General features: G+C 38.0%; 1 protein-coding gene across 2 annotated transcripts in view; it reads left to right on the forward strand.

Annotated features, from left to right (window-relative positions):
* B4GALT6 (beta-1,4-galactosyltransferase 6) overlaps nucleotides 1-24,311 on the forward strand; it is a 58,896-nt gene that overhangs the window by 15,030 nt on the left and 19,555 nt on the right. For both annotated transcript variants that reach the window (XM_039843909.1, XM_039843902.1), the window contains exons 2-4: nucleotides 3,191-3,307; nucleotides 9,481-9,594; nucleotides 23,896-24,020. In XM_039843909.1, the coding sequence (XP_039699843.1) occupies nucleotides 3,208-3,307; nucleotides 9,481-9,594; nucleotides 23,896-24,020 (339 nt within the window). In that variant the 5' untranslated portion in view covers nucleotides 3,191-3,207. The remainder of the gene's footprint in view (nucleotides 1-3,190; nucleotides 3,308-9,480; nucleotides 9,595-23,895; nucleotides 24,021-24,311) is intronic.

Raw genomic sequence — 24,311 nt, forward strand, 5'->3', positions numbered from 1 at the left:
CAAACTGTTGATTTTTAAAGGGTTTTTTTTTTTTTCTTAAGTTGTGGTTTTTCTTCCCCTGGAAAGTAGAACTGATAAATAAGTTAAATTTATGTCTCACAATGCAGAAGCAAATCGCAGATTAAATTAGAGAACACATGGCATGATTTTAATTAAGCAATGTTAGTTTTTAGTGTATTTCTGAGTTGTGTTGAGACCAGAGGGCAAGGCTGGGAAAGATTTCTCTATTTGTTTTCTGAGATGTAGTTTCTTGTAAGTTGAAATAGAAATTTTAGACAAGGGTTTCCTCTAATTTATTAGCTTGCCAATAAGACATCACATTTTATATTAATGATATTAGGCACATAGTTACTTGAGTGTGGGTTAACTTATGGGTTAAGTTTTATGATATTTGGAAATCAGACGATCAGACCATTCTCCTGCTGGTTTAGTGTGCCTAGCAGCACTTTGACACATCATGTTCTTCCTGTTAGCATTTAAACACAGCTTCATGCCCTAATGGGTTTTGATCTTTAGGGATTAAACCCATGAGGACCATTAACCTAAGGAATGTAACTCAATTAGCTGTACATGATTTAAAATAAACTAATAGATTTCCCATTTGGAGAGGTTGGTGTCTCACTTTCCGATAGTTTTCTCCATTGATCTAGTGAATAGTAGATGCATTCTTTTTATCTCTTTCTTTCTTTCTTTCTTCTTTTTTTTTTTAAGGTAAAAGGCTTTATTACTCAGGATCAGCCCAAAGTCTGATAAACAGGGATAATTATTATCTCATTACATTTGACTTTTGGCACCCATTTGAAGTACTAGTTTTCCAAGTGGGACACGTTACACCCAGTAGATACTCAGCAGCTTTTGACAGCCACATTTACCTGAGTATCACTGAGTAGAGGTGTCAGGAGATGTGCAAGGATACAAAGAACAAAATCATCTATTTTAGTTGTCTTTTTCATTTTCAAGGATCCTTTTCTCCACTGGCTTTCAAATCAAGAGAGAGAGAGAGCATTCATTATTGGCAGGTATTGTCATAAATAACAGCTTCCCACAGCTAACAAAGATGCATTATTTAGGTAAATAGTTCACCTTTGTCACAGGTGCCATCAGTAATCATTTTATTTTCTTAACAGTGTTGTAACCTGATAGTTTGAAAGTTTTAGGAAAATTTGACTTCGATTAATTTTTTCTATCCAGATCTTTTTCTTGCTACTTAAATTTGACTTGGTTTCAAGATGTCGAACAATTTTCTTTATATGAGTAGGTACATTAATTAAAATCAAAAGCTATTTTGTTAAAAAAAATTCTGGTTTCAGGACACACAGTAATGTGCATACATTTTTACCAAGCATATTCTTGCTTAGGTCAGTACTGTTTTCTGAAGTCTGAGAAACAATATTGGCCTTGGTTTGACCTTTGGCTTAGTTCTGCTACTTCAAGATGTCTTCTTTTTACATTTTGATGTAGAACAAATATAAAGATGTATACTTCCCTGCTAAGAAGTTTCTTGTATACCTTTAGGGTTAAGTGATACAAGGTGTTGTAAACAAATTGGTGTTAGTAATCTACTTGATGGTTTTTTTTTCCTGCATAATTTCAGTTGAATTGAGATCTTGGTTTAGGTAGAATTGCTAATGTTAGTTTGGCTTTTATTAAACATTTTCCCATAGTTTTGGTTGGCTATTCTTTTTGTTTTTCACTTTGTCTCTTTTCTTTTTTTAAAGTCCACTCAAGAGTAAAAACGTAGTAAAAACGTGTGGTGTTTGTGACCCAGTATCATAAATTCAAGCCTAAACAAGTTAAATCTAATTATAGGACTGCTTTCTAGAGAGAGTATAAACATGCTCTTAAAAATAAAGTAATGCTTATATGAAACCTGGATTTCTGTTCCTCCAATATGAATTGAAGGTGACAGGAAAAGTGTTATTTTACTCTGCTTCTCTACTGGTTTTATTTACTTTGTGCTCATTTGTAATTTGAGCAAGTTCTAGTTTACATAAAAAATAGGAAAGGAGGTAGTAAACAATACATTTTGCTCATCATTTTGTACTATCTTGAGGAAGTAGAACAGGGCCCAGAAAATTAGTTGTCATTTTCAGTGTTTTCATTTGGCATTCATTTTCCAAGAATATCATGACTGTTCAGAGATAGCTTATCTTAAAATTGAGTCATTAAGCCTTGCACTTTCTTGGTTTTCTCATGATGATGAGCCTCCTTCTCTTGTCTGAATGGAGTTTATTATTTTTGGGTTTTATGCTTGGAAAATTTAGAGTAAAAGGGGCTTTAGAGAACATCTAGTGTAATGTTGCCTTTTTTAGATGAGGACACTGAGATCTAGTCAGTTGCCCAAAGTTATGCACTGCTCTAGCAGAATCAGGACCAAGAAAGAAAGGATCTTTTGACTTTAGTTCTGTGCCTCTCTGAGGAGGTGTGGCATCTCAAAAGGCAGAGATTTTTGTAATCTTTGTCAATCTACCAGTTTCTCCCAAAAGAAGACATTAAGGGCTTGTTTTTGAAGCACTTACCACGAAGAATAAAACTGACCAACTTGGAAAATGCCCATTCGATTTCATCTGCTTTTATAATCTTGATAGGTAGAATTGTGATATAAAGGGAGTATAAAAGTTCAAGTAATAAACTCTTAGGAATTATCAAAATAGATATGGATTCTAGATAATCCTGCCCCACACCAACCTAACACATTGACAGTTTGCAGGAATATCCATATTAGATATTATGGTGATTTATGGTGATTTATGATGTATTTATAAGTACGTAAAGAATCCTCACCTTGGTGGAGGTTTTGGTTTGGGGGAATTAATATAGAATTAGAGGAAGTGAATTTTATAACTATATGATTGCATACTTGTAATAAAATTCCTCTTTGAAGTTTCTAAGTATATGTATAGTGGAAAATCATTTATCAATAAAGAAGTTCATTATTTCAGTTTGTTCATTTAGTCTCATTCTATTTGATGTTGCTACTTTATTTTTTTCATCTTTATTGTTTAAAAAAACCGTTTTTGTAAATTTTTGATAATGGGAAATAGTGATTTTATGTTTATGTATTCCCTTTGGACATCCTAATTGAGTCAGTTTGGGTTTATTGTGCAATGTCCCCAATCTGAATATTTTATTAAATTAAAAAAAAAGCGTAACTGAATCATGAGATTCTCTGTCTCTCTTTTTTTAATAGCCAACACATATCTCTTTATGGTACAAGCTCGAGGAATAATGTTGAGAGAAAATGTGAAAACAATAGGACATATGATCAGGCTTTACACGAATAAAAATACTACACTCAACGGTACAGGTAAGATTGCTTCCTGCTTAATCTCAGTACAGGTAAGATTGCTTCCTGCTTAATCTCACTTTGCTGCTGCTGCTTATTATCCCTGTAGTCTAAAGCAGGAAACCGAATCTCTCAAGCTCTGGTTTTGCCTCCAGCTAACTTCCTGTTAAAGGTGAGGGTATCTCCTGCCAAGTGTACTGGGAAGTTCTTTTACTGCTTGAGCCAGGACTGTTAGGTATTCTGTCTATTCTAGGACATATGAAGGTATGGGCAGAAAGGTAATGAGGATTTTGTACAAAGATATTTAAGTTTCTTGAAAACATAGGTTAAACACAATAGAAAAGCAGCTTGTACTTTTTGAATATACCTATTGTATTTAAGAGAAAATTACTACAAAATGAATAAATAATTTGTTCATTTTCGTCATTCTGCCCCCTTTCTTTATGTTCATTTTAATTCTTAAAATGTTTTTCTATGTCTAGAAAATACTTACTGTTTTTAATTATAGAAGGTTCTTACTAATTTAGTAGACTTTTTAGGGGCTAAAGGAGAGATTATATAAAATTAGAAATCAGTAGCTGCTCCGTCTTTTTAAAATATTGTGTAAAAGATGATGATCCATTAGAACCACATAAAGGTTAATATTTAAGTAATAGGCCAAACTACTGATTTAATGATGGTGGAATTGATGTAAATAGGTTTAACTATTGTGGGAGAATGATTATAGTCCTCTATGGCAGTGTTTCCACATTGTCTCTTGAGGTGTTACTTCAAAGCGTTCGACGGCTGATTGTCAGTTTTTGCATCCTCTGTATTCTCATTTTAAAAACTTAAAATTAAAGAATTAAATTGTGTCAACAGTTCTTCATGGTGCCACTGTAAACTACACACACATACCACACACAGACACCACTAATAGGAAGTTCTTATCTCCCAACTATATATGTTTTTTCTTAAAATGCATGTTAAGGTGGGTAATAGTTTTAGATTCTTCTAAAAATTTAAGACTGTAACATAATTGATTTTTTTTATTTAAATTCATACATGCTTCTACAAAATCCTTTATAGTCATTTGCCTAAATTGTATTATGGTGCCACAAATCAAGACAGTTTTATTTGTTTTCTCTCTTTTAATTTCAAAGAAATTTCTTTTAGAAAGACTGTCTCGTAGTGATATTTTAATAGTACAGTCAGTCTCATTAACTGGTCTTCTGCATTAATTGGTCTTCTGAATAGTATCTCAATTTTAGGAGAAATTTCAACATTTTACAAGCTGCTTTAGGACTTGTCCAGGTTGAATAAGTTGACTGTGAAAGTGTTAATTAAAAGTTCATTCAACTGAACGGAGATATTAAGCATCTTTAGTTTACTCTGTATAAGTAGTACTAAAAATCTGTGCATAATCAGGTTCTTTTCCTGGAGTTATATGTGTGAATGTTAAGCATAGTTAAGAGAGCTGATTATTTGGACAAGATGAACTTTCCCCTCAGCTTCCTGCAACTGAAAAGGAAAAAAAAAAAAAAGGAAATCCTCTTTTCCCTTCACCAAATCATAGTTTGAATAAAGACTGACTAGACAATACATACTTAGATTAAAGTTTGCTCCTAAAATTTCTCTTAAACTGTTCTCAGGAGACTGGATTTGGTTGTAAGAGAGACCCACCTATGATGCTTTAAATATAAAGGTTATGTTCTTCTGCAAGAGAAGTTTAAGTTGAATACCTGTGGCTTTTGTGGAGAAAGTCTTTACACGCTTTCCATCATCTGCTCTGTCATGTGGCTTCACAGTCTAAGGTGGCTGCCAGAGCTCCAGTCAGTAAGGAGGAGAGGAAGGAGGAAGAAGAACAAAGAAGAACAAAAGAGTGCCCCTTTTAGGGAGGCTCACTGAAAGCCCTACACAGCATTAGTGCTTAAATTTCATTGGCCAGAACTTAGTTGTGAGGGCACTGGGAATTATAGTCTTTGAGCTAGCTCACTGGTGCTTTGAATGAAATTGGGTTCCGTTACCTAGGGAGAAAAGGAAAAGGGAGTCTGAGTAGACAGCTATGAGGCTCTGCCATTTCACCTATATTGAACAATTAGTATAGTTAGTATACTTACCTAGATACTGAGGATACAACATTAAGAAAAACACTCTCTTTATATGAGGATCTCTAGGCTTCTGGAAGAGATGGATGCATAAATAATTATTTATAAGGCAATTGTTTATTTCTGTACAGACTTACACAAATATAATCTGTGAAAAAGGAGATAATGGCCAATAAGATATACAAAGTGCTAATTGAATTCTAGGGGAGAATTGGTTAACATGTACTGGCTCATTTAAAATTTAATACTTAGATTAGAGCTTCAAAGTTATTAGTACAAAAAAATAAATTTGTAACTATGTGAGGTGATGGATATTAACTTTTTGTGGTAATTATTTTGCAACATATATATATATCAAATTATGTCGTATGCTTTAAACTAATGCAATGTTATATGTCAATAAAAGTAGCTTACAAAAGATAAAATTGAACACCTAATGGCAAATAGGTTGTGATATTCATGAGTACATTTGATTTCAAATGAAGGAGTTTATAGCCTGTACTGACTTCTGGAAGCATTAGAATTAGCAAGTACACAAAGAATCCTGCTCTCTCATAATCAAATGGTGTTTTGTCTTGTAGCTATGGTCTCAAGAAAACAAGATGTATTCAGTGAATAATTACCAAAGCAGATGATAAGGGTCATGCAATGTTAGAGCTGGTAGGTTTGTTAGAAGTAACCCAGCACACTTATTTAATGGGGTGCATGCTCCAATGCCCTCAGACACTGCCAGACTGACATGACAAGCTAGTGATAAACATACTAGAACTCTCACTGAGTTTCTATTACCAATTTAAACTGTCCTTTTGCAGGAAAAACAAAGCCCTCGAGAGGTCTCCTTCGTCCTGTTCTCCTTTTACCTTAGGTGATAAGGTCTAGTGAGAGCTGGGGAGGGGACCTGTCTGGTAGTTTTCATTCTGTGCTTCTTTCATTCAGGTGTGGCTCTGGAAGGACAAAAGAAGGCAGGGGGCCCAGAACACATGTTTCATCCATTCATTAGATGAAATAATGTCTACCTTTTAGAACAGTTGTGGTGGGTCAGTCTCAAATGCATCTATTACACATGTTAAAACTAATCCCAATTTTGAAAACAGTGGTTATATTCGATGGACCTAACCATTTTGTAGGAATATGATTTTGTGGGTTTATTACAATACAGTCCCCAGAACCTTAAATCATTGAAAGCTGTACTATCAGTTGTGAAGTGTTCATTTGCAGTAAATTTCTACTCTGTTGTAAGTGCTTTATCAGATACTAGAAATAAGAGGCAATTGATTTCAGAAAAGAGGTGTTTGAACTAGTGGCAGGGGGCCAGGGTGGAGAGACTTGTATACAAAATACATTGGGATAATGTAAATGCCCCTGGACACAGTACTCATGGAGTGCAGAGATGTTTCTGTAAGTCTGGCCATGAGTTGAGATCCTTATGATTATTTATAATGATGTGGCTAAGAATAACACATTTAACTCCAAAACATTGTTTATGTATACTGATATTGCATGTCTTTAAGGTTTTAAAAAAAATGTTGTGTTTTAAAAACTGATAAAAGTAATGCATTGGTTCTTTTGTGAAAGATTCAGTCCTCCTCACACTAAAATAAAAAGAGAAACAGTCCTCTGGCCCTCCTGTTGCCACCAACTCCTTGGGGAGCTAACATTTTGTTTGGCAGAAATGTCGAGAGAGCTCAGAATTTTTCTGAGTCGTATGTGGATTTATAGACCCCACGGTGTGTGGCTAAGAGAAGGGGCTCCAGCATTAATGACAAAAATTAACAAATTATGCAGATTAAGAAAATACTCTGAAGTTAACGACATGACATTAAGGATTGCATGAGAATGTTAATATTTATCTGCCTCAGGATGATAAGAAAACGAGTCTTGGAACACATAAAGGCAGTGGCTCTAAGGGACAGCCTTGTTTATATTCTGTTTTCAGCTCCTGCAAATACATAGTGTGCAGTAGATGCTTAGCTAGCATAGCAAGAGTCCCCAGCAAAGGAGAAAATTTTTTTGGAATCTAACTTTAAATTTGTACATATCTAGATATATTTTTATAAAGCATCTTAAAGAAAGAATCAGAACTTCCTTAGATTTCCTTACATTTATTTTGTTTAGTATCTTTAAATCTTGCAGATATTTATGGGTGAGATTGAGATTATGGGCTACTGGGGGGATTTTTGTGGTGTTAGTCTGTCTCTGGACATACAAAACAATATCTACTGAGTCCTCATCCCCTTTGGGTTGGAGGATTTTCCTTGTCAAATGCTTTCCAGGGCTCCTCCAGAGAAAGGCGTTAGAAGATTCTCTTCCTGGGGCTTTCCTACTTCCTGGTGAAATAGGCCTTAGCAGTTGTACCAGCATTGGTCCCTATTTGTCATGTTTGGGTTTTGGTAGTACAGTTACCTTAAAACCTTGCTAATGCCCTGCCAGATTTCTAAATAGATTTCTGTGCAGTTCTTTGGAATTGGATCTTCTTCTCTAGCTTCTGTCTCTTCCTTGGTACCAGATCCCTAGAAACCTCTGCTTAGCAGCCTCTGCAGGGCCCCTTACAACCGGTAGGGCTGGAGGTGGGGTGAGTCTCTTTGCTCTGAAGTGCTATTCTGGCTCCCAGGCTGCATCCCATCTCCATCAACTCTACATTGATGAATGAATGAATATTTATGGTAGACAAAGGTGTACAAAGGAGGTGTTTAGTTTTTTTGACTCTTCTCATATACTTCATATTGAATTTCCAGGATTCTACCATTTTTTCACAGTGAGAGGGTTTCGCTTTTACAGTTCAAGAAAGTATATGATTTTGACCCTCAGCCTTTTTTGCTTGCTGGTTACTGGCAGACAGGCCTGTTCTCCTCTTTCCTATCTCTTTTCATGCAGGCTAGTTCAGATAGAAATATTTCTCATCAGAGCAGATTACTGAAGATTGAAGGACTATCTTCCTGTTTTCCTGAAGTGTCTGTTAGAGCTTCATTTTCTGGGTGTACATGGTATGTGATCCAGAAGACAGACAGTAGTTTAATCAGCTGTTTCCATCTCTTGTTTCTTACTACATTTTAGTTTCATTCTTTTAGATCAGCTTCCTCTTACATAGCAGGAAACTGGCAGGTCATGGTTCCCAGATTTGCATCTCAGAACTTTGTTCCAGAAAGGGACCGAAATGTGATCTCTTTGGCTCCATGTTCAAGACTCTTAAGGCTCTGACTGTCCTAGGTTGGGTCAGGTGTTCATTTCTAAACCAATTGCTCATATCTACAGTTATTGAATATTGAGTATGTATGTGGGCCAGGGATTATTCTAAGTACTTTATACATTTATCTTATTGAAATCTGAAAATGACAATACGAGGTGGGCACAGCTGAGAAACCATGTTGTCTTGCCCTGGATCACAAAGCTCGTGTGTGTTGGAGCAAGGATTTGAACTCAGCATTTGACTTTGGGCCGCTAAACCAACGCCTTCTATGCTTTATAACTGGCTGATTCTAAAGACAATGTAATAATAGCTTCAGGGCTTCCTAGGGACTGCAGCCCACCGGTTGGAAATGACTAATTTAAAGATTTAAAATGGGCTATGTTACAGAAGTAAGTAGTGTGGGTAAATCTCAGTTTCCTGAGTGTGGGGTGGTGAGAAAACATTACTCCCACCTCTGTGCTCTGTGGATGCTAGAAGCAGCACTGTGTCTATGTGATGGTCCTGAATACCCTTGGCTGTTTGGTAGTAGAGAGGATTCCTGGAGCCCCTGGGGTACTGTCACACTCTCTTTCAGTCCGGCTCAGCCAGGGGAGGGATGGGAGCAGGTGCTCTCATATGGTCGCAAATGGGCTGGCTCTGTATGTCTGCAGAGAGCAGGCCAGACTGCTTTCTAGACTTGTCCCAGGGTTCCCCTGGGAAATCTTGCTGAGCGGTCCATTCTGGAGCAGGGAATGATAAATGGGAGAGTAGCCATGGCAGCTGCATTTTGTTTTTCGATAGTTCTTTAGAGGTCACTGCTTTTAAGTACTTCTGTAGATTGCATATTGCAGACCTTCTCACAGTGACGGTGACATATTTCATTTACTAGCAGCAAAGCAAAGGGCAATTTTCTGGTTGTAACTTTTTTCTCTCTCTTCAAGATTATCCTGAAGGCAGTAATTCAAGTGATTATCTTGTTCAAACAACAACATATCTTCCAGAAAACTTCACATATTCGCCATACCTCCCCTGCCCAGAAAAACTACCTTACATGCGTAAGTGTCATCTAATTTTGACTTAACTGTTTGCTTGAATTATAATAAAATAATAAAAATCAGAGCACTAGGCTCAGTTCATTACTGTGAGTGCTAATGTTTGTATTATGTAGCATGTTATTCGATTGTTTTTTTTTTTTTGGCAAAGGACTTTTTTGGAGAGGGAGGGGGATTGAAAAGCTGAAGAAAAAACTTACCCTTACCTAGAAGTAACCTCTGTTGTGAGTGTGATGTGTATTCTGACAGGTTATTTTAAAATTATTTTCTACAGAGATGGCTGGATAGATCAAAAATTAAAATGTTTCAGATTTAAGAACTTAATATAAATGATTTTAATTACATTTAATTTTGGAAATTTTTTTTTCTTAACACTTTTTGTGAACTATCCAGGTTGATACAATCTGGATATAGATCTGTTTATTTCTCTTAACTATTGCATAATAGGTCTTTGAATAAATGTACCACATTTCATTTACCTTTTACTTTGCTGATGAAAATTTAGGCTATTTCCACTTTTTTGCTATCACAAAACAGTGCTGTGAAGAACAACATAGTGCACATTTTTCTGTGCACGTGTGTGTATGTTACTGAATGTTCATAGCCACAAGTGGCTATGGCTTGGTGGCGTGCCAGAGCAGCTGTACCAATTTATATCTCCAACACCAAAGCATAAAAGTACCACTTTGAAAAAAAAATGATATCTCATTGTTTCAGCTTCCACTTTCATTGCTAGTGGGTTTAAGTAACTTCAAGTCTTTTTGAATGGTTTTAAATTTTCTCTCTTGTGACTTGCTCAAGAATGTGCTTTATAAGTACCTTATTGGTTAATTAGATTTTTGTATTAATCAGTAGGAGTTCTTTATATATGTCCTGGCAGTGACCTGTTGTCTGCTTTATGTGTTGTAATAACTTTTTAGTCCCTGGATTGTCCTTTTATTTTGTTTAAGGAATCTTTTATTTTATAGCAGTTCAAAATTATGATGTTTTCAAGTGTGTCAATCACTTTATTTAAGGTTTTTGTTTTTTTGTCTTAAGAAAGTTTTCCTTCCCTCAACACCATACAAATACTCTTCTTTATTTTCTCTCTTTTTTTTACAATTTTGTTTTTAACTTTTGTGTATAGTATGAGGTAGGGATCAAGATATTGGACTTTAAATATATATTTTTCAAAATTATGAAGGTAATACATTATCATTTAAAAAAACATTATAACTCAGAAGCCACATGGCTATTTTGGCTTTTTCTTTGTATGTCCCTCCCCCCATTTTAAGTTTACTTTATACATATGTTTATATCTTGATTTTTATATAATTAAAAATCTAGTAAACATCTTTTTGAATTACTTATTTATCCTGTGTTCTAATGTCCTCAGTATCTAAGGATGTTTTGAATGTTTTTACTTGAGTTTTCTTTATTGAGGAAATTAGCCTTTGCCTGCCATATTTGTTAGATTTTTTTCAGTTTATCATTGATAGGTATTATGTATCTATAATAAAAAGAAAGATTCACCTTTTAATACCATCTTAGGCTGTGGTTCTCAAACTTTAGGGTGCATCAGAGTCACCTGGATGGTCTTATAAAACAGATTGCTGAGCCTCACCCTCAGAGTTTCAGATCCATCTGGAGTGGGGTCTAAGAATTTTCATTTCTAACAGGTTCCCTTGTAACATTGATATTAGTGATTCTTGGGTCACGCTTTGATCTAGAGCAGTAGAACTCATTTCTGGCTACACAACAGCCTGAGGGACTTTTATAATTCTTGTGCCCAACCCCTAAATTTCTGATTTTATTGATCTGACATATGGCCTGGGCTTTGCTATTTAAAACAAAAAACTTCCCAGTTGATTTTAATCTTGGTCTCTCCTTGTTGTGTCCCATAATAGAGAATGAAACTATGATTTTTGTGACTGTATATTTGTTATTACTTTGTTATTGCAGCCTTGATTTTCTAAGAATGAATGTTTTTGTCTGTACAGAACTGAAATTGCTGAGTAATGTTCTATTGAAATATTGATTACAATAATTTTATTTTCATAATTTGCATATTCAAAAGTTTTAATTTGAGGAAATATTTCTGTTCTTGATTTAGTTGCCATTTTCTCAATTAGTGCTTTATGAGTACTAATTAAAGTGTTTAAGAGCATCTGCCTGCCAGGACTTCCTATTAGCACTCCTCTCCTCCAGTCTTATAATTCATAAATATCTCTGTCACAGTGCTTGAGAGATTGTGTCATGGCTGCAACTCACTGCCTTTTCACTGAGTGTGTTGGTCTTACTGCTCCTTTTCTCTGTTTCTCTCAGAGTCTTGCATTCTTCTACAAGAGAGGGTCACATTTGTTTGGCCAGTCACCTTTTCACAAAAGGCCTCCTCAGGGGCTTCCAGCTCTGGGTCCATCATCAATCCCTTGTCCAGTTAGCTGTGGCCGGAATGACAGGGTTATTTGGTAGGAAATCTGGCCATATACAGATAACTCCTTAGAAAGGAGCCATGGGCCTAGCCAATATAATGAGGCTTTCTCCAAGTGGGCCTTGCATGAGCCATCCAGGAGAGCCCATTCACTAGTCGTGTGACCTTTGCAAAGTAGAGCCTCAGTTTACCCACATGTAAAATCTGGGATTATAATATCAACTCACTGTGTTGCAAGGATAAATAGAAGTGCTGTGGTTGAAGCTTAACAGAAGTTAATATGACATTCTCTTTCCTTTCCTTCACTTCTTTGAATGATGTAGCTAGTCTTTATAATGAGCAAGGGAATGAGAAACCCAGGAGAAATGTATAGAGTTAGGAGTTTTATAAGCAGCTATGCATCTTTAATTTTTTTAATTAACAGGATTATTTCCCATCAAAGATAGAGAATAGCGTAATAAAATTCCTATGTATAAAATCTTATGATAACATCACACAAAATAATTGAATATGATACCTCCCCAAATAATAGTTAAAGGAAGTCTGTGTAAGAATAAGCTACTTAGATAAAACCATTCAAGTATGAATGATACTTAATTTTCCTATAATCACCAAAACTGAAGTTAAGGCTTAAAATCAATGTGTTTGATTATCTAGCTGTAACTTCTTTTTGATTTTTCTCTAGTGTAGCAATGAGACTACTAGCACTAAATTACTATAAAGATAAAATTTGAACTTTCCAATTGGAATTCAGATAAAATTGATTTCAAGGGGGTCAGCAATATTTTATATTCAGTCATTTAAACCATACAACTACTTTTAATGTGATTATTTATACAACATAAGTAAATGAATACTTCTTTGTTACTGTTAGTATTTAGAGATTTTTCAGAGGACAAAACACATTCAGCTTTATTAAATTTATGTGAGATTCTCTGTGCTAACAAAGTAAAATAGAAATTTTACTTTATTTAGAGCTAGAAAGCAGTAAATGCTTAGCATAGATATGTTGATATTTCTGGGTGAAGAATAGACAAAAATGTCAGTTGTGCACTTTGCATTAAAATGAAGATAGACTTACCTGCGGTTTTCCTACCTTTTAATTCTTATTCAAATAGAATACATTTGCAATGGCTTTTATATATTCTGTTCTTACTGTTTGTGGAATAGTTCACTTTATGGGTTAACCCTGATAGTTTCTATAGTTGCTAGCTTTTTAAACATAACAAAAGCTACAAGGAATTTTCGAGATGTTTAAATAATTCAAATGAAAATCGACAAAGAGGGAAAAGATAAACAAATCAACGTCAGGAAAGCTCAAATGATAATATAACAAATCACTATATTTATTTTTTTTGCATATATTTATTGTAGAAAAGAGAGATGGGAGCCATTTTAGAGTAAGCAAGCAATTTTTGAACTGCGGTTGCACACACAGCGAGCTCTGTCTTGTTCATAGGGGCAGAACGAGGAGAAACAAAGCTGCAGATGATCTTGTGCCTACCAGCTAGAGGAGGTAATGCACTCAGAGAAAGGCAGTGTGCTAATTGTTACACAAGGGCTATTATGTGATGAAAGGAAGACTGCAGTTCATGCTGAAAGGAGAAGGGAGACTTTTGAGAGAGGGGGCATTGGAAGTGGTTCTTGGAAGATAATTCAGTAGGTAGGTAAGGGGAACAGTGTCAGAGCACAAGACGCCTTGTATTCTAGGAATGGAGGCTGGTCCACTTGACTGAGGTGGGGCTTTATAGTGAGGTGTGTGAGAAATAAGGCAGGCGAAGGGCCTGTGTAAAGGACTAACCAGTTTGAGGGCTTCGTGGGTTCCATGAATACCTAGGCATCCATGAGATGGACTTCAGAGGGAGTTGAGCCCCGAAGTATTGTATGCATTTATGGCGTTTTGTTCGATTTATGGCGTTTTGTTCATCCCTCTAAGGCAAGGGCCCCTAACCCCCAGGCTGTGGACTGGTACCACTCTGTGGCCTGTTAGGAACTGGGCCACACAGCAGGAGGTGAATGGCAGGCATGCGAGCGAAGCTTCATCTGTATTTGCAGCTGCTCTCCAGAGCTAGCATCACTGCCTCAGCTCCATCCCAGATCATCAGGCATTAGATTCTCATAGGAGCACTGGTCTCTGGTGCCAAAAATGTTGGAGACCACTGCTCTAAGAATAGGGTGTAGAGTTTTCAAAGTTCCAGAGGCAAAAAAAGGTAAAACAGACACAAACAAACAAATAAACAAACAAAAAACAGTGCTTTAGGGAATTTAACATTCATATGCTTTAGGCAGATGAATAATGTGACTGGGATGGTCCTTCAGAAAGACTATTCTAACGAGAAGCTGAAAAATGGATGAGAATGGGAAAATACTGGAGAATGAAAGACCAATAAGGAGCTTGCTACAAGGGGCCAAGAGGAATGACAAGGGCATGTGACAAGGCTGTGGCACTGGAGAGAGGGGGAGGCACCAGAGAAGAGCTCTAGGGATGTTATTGGCCAGAAGTGGTGATCAGGGTTAATTTGCAGGTTTCTGGCTTGGTGATTATTAACTGAAACAAGTAATGCAGGATAAATAGCACATTTGGACAATGGAGAAGTTAATGAGTTCATTGTTGGACTCGTTTTGTTTAAAGCTCAAGAGAGTTAATTTGGGGGTCTGAGTTTTGTCAGATAGATCTGGGCTACAAGTAAGAGGAAGTGAGACATGAAGGAGTTTCTGGGCAACTTTAGCACTTATGGGTGTAAGGGGCAGTCAGTAGAAGAAGGGAAAACAGTCAGGGACATAGAAGAGTCAAAAAATGGTGTCCCAGAGACCAATATGGAGAGAGTTCCAAGGAGAGAGTATTCTGTCTTGTCAAAGAAAGCAGGTAGAATGAGGAACCATGAAAGGACATTGGATTTGGCACATAGAGTATGGGAACCATAGCGAACTCAATTTTAGTAGAGTAGTGGGGTAAGAACAAAACGTACTGTCCTGAGATGTGAGTCAGAGTGCATACAAACTAGTTGGTTTTAAAAAAAATGTTTGGGAGAATCGAGCAAAATGGTGTTGATGATAGAAGCTTAGCTCATCTGCTCTTGTCAACCACATCAAAGTTGAGATGGAAACACAGAGCAAACAGCAAGCAGAGTTGCCTGGGGTCTAGAAGCCCTACAACTAGGGAGAGAAATAAGAAATCACCCTGCAACATTTGGAGGTAGGACAGGATGAAGAATAGAGGCTGCCTGGTCTCTATTCTGGGACAGAGGCTACGGCAGCTGCAACTGGTGGTTGCAGCTGCCTCTTAAAGGGGCCATGTCTGCAAACCAGACTTTCGCGGTGACGGACCTGCTTGCTCTGAGCACCAGTGCCGGGTTGGCTGCTCGGGGGTCACCAGGGACTTATAGGGATACACTGAATTGTCAGAGTGAGGGCCGGAGGCCAAGCTTTCTATCGTGCAGAAATGCTGGTGGTATCCATTGTCCCTCGGTTGAGCCCTTCCCCTTCCCAGTGTGCAGATGCAATGCCGCCATAGCTGAGATGTCATCAAATTGGATAACAGAGGTCACTCTGTCCAGAGGATTCCCTGAAACCCTGCCTACCCCAACTCACGGCCCCATGCAAGCCACATCCAGTTGTGTCCTCGGCGAGTCCTGTGCCACTTGCTGAGCAGCGCTAAGATTCACACCGGTGGCAGCCGATCTTGGTTTCTGGTGTGGCTTCTTGAGGCAACTATAAGCACAGCACCTGTGAATTGCATGCCAAATCTTAACAGATGGTTCTGGAGGGGCACAGGCTGGGGATAAACTTAGCCTGCAGCTGAACCCCTCTCAGGACTGTGCTGCCGGACTCCTACTACACAAAGCCATGCTAATGAGACTGGGAGACTTAGTAGCTTTAATTAGTACATAGAAATAGACATAGAAAGGCAGCCATAATGGTAAGACAAAGAAGCAGAGAACAGAACAGAGATCCAAGAATAACGGAGTCAAGCCATCTCACAGATGCAGAGTTCAAAACACTGGTTATAAAGATGAACTCAGTGAGAACTTTAACAAAGGATGAAAAAACATAAAGATGGAAATGGAAATTATAAAAGGGAACCAGTCAGAAATGAAGACTACGTCATTTGAGATGAAGAGTGTATTAGAGGGAATCAACAGAGTGGAGGAAGAAGAGGATCAAAACACTGATATAGAGGATGGGGAAGACAAGGACACTCAGCCAGAATGGCAAGAAAAAAATAACCAAGAATACAATAATTTAGGGAGCCTATGGGACAAAATTAAGGGTAACAACATCCATGTCATAGGGGTACCTGAAGAAGGAGAACAAGAAGTTGAATATATATATTTGAAGAAATAATGATAGGAAACTTCCCTAACCTGGTGAAGGAAATAGACAAACATAGAACATACAACCCCAGGAAGTGCAGAGAGTCCCCCAAGAAAATGAATCCAAAGAGGCCCACACCACAATACATCATAATTAAAATGCCAGAGATTAAATGCAAAGAGAGAATCTTAAAAGCAGCAAGAGAAAAGCAATTGGTTATCTACAAGGGAGCTCCCATAAGACTGGCAGCCTATTTTTCAAAAGAAACTATGCAGGACAGAAGGGCTTGGCACAAAATATTCAAAGTGTTGAAAACCCAGGATCTACACCAAGAATACTTTATGCAGCAAAGCTATCATTTAGAGTTGAAGGACAGATAAAGAGCCTCCTAGACAAAAATAAGCTGAAGGAATTCATCAACACCTAGCCAGTATTACAGGAATTGTTGGAGGGACTTCTTTAAGAAGAAAAAAACAGGTATCTAAAACAAGAATAAAGAATGGTAACAACTACATTCCTATCAACAAGTACCTCAAATGGAAAAGAATTAAGTGCTCCAAACAAAAGATAAGAAAGCTGAATGGATAAGAAAACAAGACTCCTATATATGCTGCCTACAAGAGACTCACTTCAGATGAAAAGACACACACAGACTAAAAGGAAGGGGATGGAAAAAGATATTGCCTTGATGGACCTAGAGGGTATTGCGCGGAATGAAGTCAGTCAAATAGAGAAAGACAAATACCACATGATTTCATGTATATGTAGAATCTAAAGAACAAAATAAGCAACAACAAAAACAAACTCATAGATACAGAGAATACTAGATGGGAGGGAGGTTGGGGGGACAGTGAAAAAGGGCCAAGGGATTAAGAAGTACAAATGGACAGACACAAAATAGTCATGGAGATATAAAGTGTACATAATGAAAATAGTCAACAACGTTGTAAAGATATGTAAGAGATTTAGTGGGGTGACCACTTTGTGAGTTATATAGATCTTTAATTACTATGCCGTACAACTGAAACTAATATATTATCGTATGCCAACTATAATTGAAAAAAGCTCATTGAATTATACAATGTAAATATGAGCAACTAATGGTCTATTAGACTTCAATAATACTGGGGAAAAAACAAAGTTTGGTGAGAAGTGAAAGGAGAATGAGGATAAGGAATCTGTGGAGGTGGGGCGAAGGGAAGAAATGGATTTAAACTAATATTAGGCATTACAGAAAGAAACTATGGAGAGAGAAGAGAGAGAAATAAGAAGGAGAGTAAGGGAGTGGGGTGTCCATGGAGCCAAGTCTGGAGAAAGTGAGAGGAAACAGAAATATGCTTAGGTTGAAGAGTTAGTTTTGGAAAGCAGTAGAAATACCTCCTCCCCTGAGGCAAGAGTACATTAATTTGGAGATGAGGTGGAGAAAATTAAGGGGGTTCATGCCTGTTGCTTCTATGTACCTGATGGTATAGGAGGCCACATACATATGAGGTAGTGGCCAAGAAGGACCAAGCAGTTGAAAGGGAGGAGTAAACATTTAAAAATTGTTATAGGGAATTAGAAGTGGAGTCAACTAATTATAAATTGAAAGACGACGATCAGCCAAGAGAACCCCTCTGACACCCCTGTGGGGTCAAAGTGTAGACATAATGTGACACTTGTTTTTACTGAAAGCTTACTATGTTCAAGGCAACATTTTAGGTACTATCACCTAAATTATGGGATTAATCTATGTGCTTATGGGATTTTCTTCAGTGATATTTGTTGAGTGGAGAATTCGAGCATGGAAAATTGTTGATCAGATGTGGCAGGTCAGTAAGAGAGGGGCAATAAGAATGTTTGTTAGTATATAGGTGTGTCTTAATCCATTTGGGTTGCTAAAACAGAACTGCCATAGACTGGATGGCTTAAACAACAGATAGCAATTTCTTATGGTTCTGGAGGCTGGAAGTCTAAGAGCAAGGTGCTGGCAGATTCGGCATCTGGTGACAGTCCCTCTCCTGGTTCATAGATGGCCATCTTCTCACTGTGTCCCCATATGGTACAAGGGGCAAGAGATTTCTCTGAGATCTCTTTTATAAAAGGTTGCTAAGCCCATTCATGAGGGCTTAGCCCTCATGACCTAAACACTTCCCTAAGGCCCCACCTCCCTAATACCATCTCTGTGGGGGTTAGTATTTCAGCATAAGAATTTGAGGGTGGGAGGTGGTCAAACATTCAGTTCATTGCAAGGAGCTATAGTTATATGAAGCTCATGGAGCTGTGTTTCTCCGAGTGTGGTCCAGGGATGATCTATACCAGAATCAACTGAGATGCTGGTTAAAAATGAAGGCCTCTAAGCCAAACCCCAGACATACATCAAAAGGCAGGTTTCTTGGTTGCGAACCACAGAATACAACTCGCTTCAGTTTAAGAGGAAAGGGAATCCGTGAAGAGATATTAGGCAGCCCTCAGAAAACCTGTGTACCACAGAAGTAGGTTCAGAGGCCGAACAGCCAAAACAAGGCCTAGACCACTCTCTGAAGAGTCTCCTGCTGGCACTAGGCAGAAATTGTAGCTCCTGACAGCAGTGCTCAGGTCTAGAGACCAGAGGTGCCACTCCTGATGTCCCTAAAGCCAGAAGCTTCTGTTACTGTTTTAACTGAAATATAGTTTGCAAAATGCTCATGTCTTCATATTGTTGACTTATGCTTCAAAGATTCCTGCAGGTGTATCTGGTCATGTGACTGCTCCTATCTGTTACAGAGGTTGGGAGAGTGGGTTCTAGCTTCTTCCTCTTGCAGGCAGGACTCAATGGTGGGCAGTTTAAGTAGCTGAAATGTGTTCAGATAAAGCTGGGTGGCTACAGGTAGGACTCATAGGCATCTACTGACACAAGCGCTTTGAGAATGGGGCCAGTAACCTCCATTCTAAACAGGCGTGGCTGGCAACTCTTATCCACACCACCCAAATTAGTGAACTGGTTTATTAGGAAATGGATAGACAGGAAAAATGGGGATATAGCACAAGGAACTTTAAGCCAGAACTGACAGGCTTTCAACACTGACACTGCCAGTCAGTTCTAGGTGACAGTGATGCTTAGGTTGTGGATACAGAGCTGAGTAAAGAAAGAGGATGTTCAAGGAGGGGAGGGTACCTGACAGTGAACATGGAAGGTAGTATGGCTAGAAGTCATAAACGTCAAAGGAGATAAATTTATGAGAGAAGAAGTAAATGATCTTTTGTAAGGTGTAGGTTTGAGTGTACAGAATGCCTTCCTTTATGTCTGGCTTCAAGATTGTAGACATTGGAAAGTGAGCACTTAGCACAGTTTGAAAGGAAGAATAGTGCTTCACTTCAGATGAGGAGTCGGGGGAGGTATTCTGGAGAAAACATTGAGGTAGAGTATATGGAAATGTCTTGGCAATTGAATGAGTCCAGAAAGCATATTTGAAAAGGCAGGAGTATATGATGTGCCATATTTCCTTGACAAGACACAGCTTTAATTTTATAATGGCTTTTTGAGAACAAGGAAGAAGCAGTATATTAAATGCACACATTGGAGAATATGTCCCTATGTCAGAGTGCTAAAACTTGAATGAATGTGTCTCAGAATTGAGGAAGTATAGTAATAGTGGTTGTGGATTCTGGCTTTAAAGGTTTTCAGCTTATCAGTAGTCAGGGACTGGAAAGACATTTTGAAAGCATGTGATGAAGGTTACGAGGCCTCCAGGGGTGGACCAAAGGTTCACTGGGTGGATTACGAGGGAAAACTGGAAACAGAAAGCAAAGACTATTAACTGGAGGAAAATAGATGTTAAGAACTGTGTATTGTGGCTGAGATCAGGAGACAAAAATTTGGGCTGAACAGAGGGCTGTGGGACCCCTTTTGCGCAAATGTCTTAAAGGCATATTTTAGTACCTGATGGAGCCAAGGAGTGGAAATGCAGGTAGAGAGGGAGGTGAGACAGAGTTGGACATGGCCAGCTTTGCCATTCCTACTAATTCATTCATTCATTTGTTCATTCATTCATCCTATATCTATGCATTACACTCGGTTTTGGGGATTTGTGACTGAAAACTACCCTATCTATGTTTAGAATACTCAGATTTGGTTCCTTCAAGAATAGTTGAGTAGGAAATCATTTACATAAGCAGAGGTTATAAAATTCCACAAGGCGAAAAGCCTAAGTAAAGCATTGGAAATGGTATTTTCTAGCGTTGGTTTCAAAAGGGACAGTGGGAGACTGTGGGCAAGACGACTCATGTAACTGGTCAGCCTCAGAGCTGTACTCAGGAGGCAGCTTAGAGAGCGGGGAGGGAAGGTGCCATCTTATTGTAAAAATGGTTTTCCAACTTTGGAGAGGAATTCACTTGAAGGGATATGCCTAGAGGAAAGTCAAGTCTTTCTCTGATATTGTCTCAGGCATTTGGGTGGTACACATTTGAAACCTTGAGGGTAAAACAGTGACAAGAGCCCAAGAATACAGAGTTAGGCTTTAGATATAGGCTCTCAAATGAATGAAATAGTCATTTAAAACTGTTAATTCATAGAGAAAACAACTCTCTGCCTAGAGAGTATATGCCTTAAATTTTACTTGAAATGCAAGAAAAATATAAATATAGGCAATTCATATGTATTGGATATTTATTTAAAAGTTATATTTTAATAGAAAATACAATATTCTAAATCATGTCATGTGATACATTAGGATCCACACTACCAAGAGCCTTTGGTTTGGGCCCACGTGTACCTAACAGACCCCAAGCCCATTTAGGGAGGCATTTTGTTGCATGTCTTACAAATTCAGCATTAAGAGATTATAGCAAATGTCTTGTGTCACCGTTGGTGCAACTGAGTTGTTCTCATACATAACAGAAGTAGTTTGGGCCCCAGGCTTCATTGTCAAGACTCCTGGGTGGCTTAGAGTTGACCTTCATTCTTCCGCTTTACCCTCTAGCTAACAGGCAGCCCCTCTTCTCTTCAGGCCCCCAATTCTCCAACTCTTTCCTTTCTAACTCCAGTCTCACCTTCAAATTATCCAAGTCAGGATTTGATATGTAAATATTTTTACATTTATGTCCTGATTGATTATACTGCTGGGTAAATGGATTTCAACCAATACATTTATTTTTCAACCTTTCAATCTCTGATTGCAGAAGGAGTGCACATGGTCTCCCTGGAAAATCTCAGATTTAGCAGAGGTGCAGAGTGAAAGTGGGGAGCTCTCTGTGGAGCTCTGGATCCTTGCTCTTTAGTTGCCTTTAAATCTCAGCAAGTGCAGTAAAGGGGGTGGCCCGGCTGATGCTTACTTCTTAATGGTAAAGAAGGCTGTGTCCTTTCTTGGCTTTAAAGCACTGGAATGCTTTCTGGAGTGAAACCTGAAGGAAATGTTCTGTATGTAAAGAAGGTGAAAGTAGTCTTGGTACAGTGGGGGGACCCCAAGTCCTCACCTTGAGAGAGTCTCCTGGAGACAGTTTGGAAACCATGTCACCACTGGCTCATCTGTTCAGTGCCTCTTTCTGGCCACATTCTGTAATAGGCCCTTTTTTCTTCCATTCCTGTGTACAGGGTCTTCACCCTAACACCCCCTGACCCACTAATTGGTATTTATTCTTCCTTCTCTCTCTCTTTCTGATTGTACTTTTGCTGTTCCCAGTGGTGGCAGGGCCTGTCCCCCACTCCAGAAAAAAAGGGACGTTGCTGTTATCCCTGGCACTGGGTCATCTTTGGCCTTCAGCCAGCAAGTTATTAGGATTCCAGATCAAAGAGTGATGAGTACATAGGAAAGCTGCTCAGGGACTCTGAGGAGTGTGGATGGCGGTACCATCAGGAGACAGGTGAACTTTGGGTACCTGGGGCATCAGGAATATAAGTAAGTGACAGACATGAGAGGCCCTAACCACTGAGGAGAAAGTTATAAGACCTTCATCCTAATCTGTCGGCACATGTGTGTTCATAATGAAAATTAAACTGCAAATGATACTGGAGAAAACTGCTGACAATGATGATGATTACAGCTGTTGAAGAAATAAAGCCAGAAAAAAGGCAAAAAAAAGGGGGGGATCTAACAGTGCATAAAGAATACCAACAGTTACTTATATGAACTGCTTATTATTTAGCCTAATTGCTATCGTTTTAGCAATTATGCATACCATTAAATGCATCAGATTTATTTGTGTGAATTTTATTTGATTACAGTGCTGGATTTCGCTTTTGTCAGCTGTCATGGTAGTCTGTACTTACACTGACTGATCACTCTTACATTTGACCTGTCTACCCTTTCTCTGCAAGTTCATAGGTTACTCTTTTCTTTAGGTAAATCTGATCTTTCTAAGATTAGCTATTTTGCATACTTGCCACAGTAAAGGGTGTATATTTGGTTATTAAATACTGCAAACATTGTCAATAGAACAGGCAGACAGAAGATTGCAAATTTTTTCCTGGCTTTCTCTGTGAATCAGGCATTTGCATTTTAAAATACTTTTTCTAGCATGCTTCAGTGCTTAGTGGAAGCTACTGATGTTCCTGCCTAGTTAGAATGAAAAGAAGGATGGGAAGAGAGGCAGCTGCAGAAGCCTTAGAGAATGCAGAGTAGCAGGAATGAGAAAAGGGGCTCCCTCGAGAGGAAGTGAATGTGTTGTATTGGGAAAATCTGGCTCCTGAGCTCAGCAGATGGTTGTTGGTTTCTATTTTATGAGATGAGGAGGTTAGAAAGAAGAACTGAGTCCTGTTAGTTCTCAGTTCTCTTTTTGAGTTAATGGAAATAATTTTCCATCCAAGATTCACTCCTATCTCAGTGGTATACGTTAGAAAACCTATTAGTAAAAACACTCTAGTAATATCATATAATTGTTACTGTGGAAGGTGAACCACAGTAAACCAGGAATAGCTTAGAAGTCCATGGTTTTTCAGTTTTGCATATCAAGAGGATATATGGTAAGTGCTCAAAATAGATTTGCAGAATTGTGTGCGCAAATTTTCTTTTATAAGAAATGTCAGTAAAGTAGATGAAGGTAGTAGTAGCTGATGTTTATTGTGTACCTTTGTGCCGGCACTGTACTTGATCCTTCACAAGCACTATTTCATCTAATGGATACAACCACATTGGGATGTAGGCATTACCATCTCTTTGTACAGATGGGGAAACTGAGGCACAGAAAGCTAGGATTCAGCTTCTGGTCAATCTAACTGCTTAAATGACTCCTTTGTATTGTGCTGTCATTTCCTCTATGTTGACTATGTTGAAATTAAGAATAGTTTTTAAATACTTCAGTAGTTAAATTGCATGATGTGCTAAGTTGTAATGCATGCACACATTTCCCAAAGAATATTAAAACATTCATTATATCACTCCAAAAAGTTGAAGTGATTTAATTTTCCATGGCTGATTTACCAAAGGTAGTAGTGTGACCATATAATTTTTCATCCAAACTAAAATCAAAAGAGAGTGATATTAACGATTATGTAGTGATAACAGGAATAAACCGTACTATTCTGGCAACTAAGTTATACCATTACCCTAATGATTGTTGCTTGTCTTACTTCATCTTTGAGGCAAAAAACATTAAAACAATTCTTCATATCTTTTATCTTCTAGGGGGATTCCTCAATGTCAATGTAAGTGAAGTCAGTTTTGATGAAATTCATCAGCTCTTCTCCAAGGATTTAGATATTGAGCCAGGAGGTCACTGGAGACCTAAAGACTGTAAACCCAGGTGGAAGGTGAGGTAAATTTTTTCATAAGTAATGTGACTATTACTATGCATTTGAGGAAAAATGTGCTTGATTCAGAATATGTAGTGAAATACCTTAATGTCTTGATAAACTTAAGACATCAAAATTTTGATATTTAATGTATGTGTATTCACAGTTCAGATGTGATTTAAAGGTGTTACTTGTGAAGACTAACTGCACCTATGCATATACAAAATACATGCTCATGTGTTATTACCAGTCTCTTGGAGAGCCTGGTAATAAATACCTCACTTGAGATTGGCCTAGAAAACAGATTTT

This window comes from Pteropus medius, unplaced genomic scaffold, assembly GCF_902729225.1.
Source record: "Pteropus medius unplaced genomic scaffold, Ma_sr-lr_union100, whole genome shotgun sequence".
Classification (NCBI taxonomy): domain Eukaryota; kingdom Metazoa; phylum Chordata; class Mammalia; order Chiroptera; family Pteropodidae; genus Pteropus; species Pteropus medius.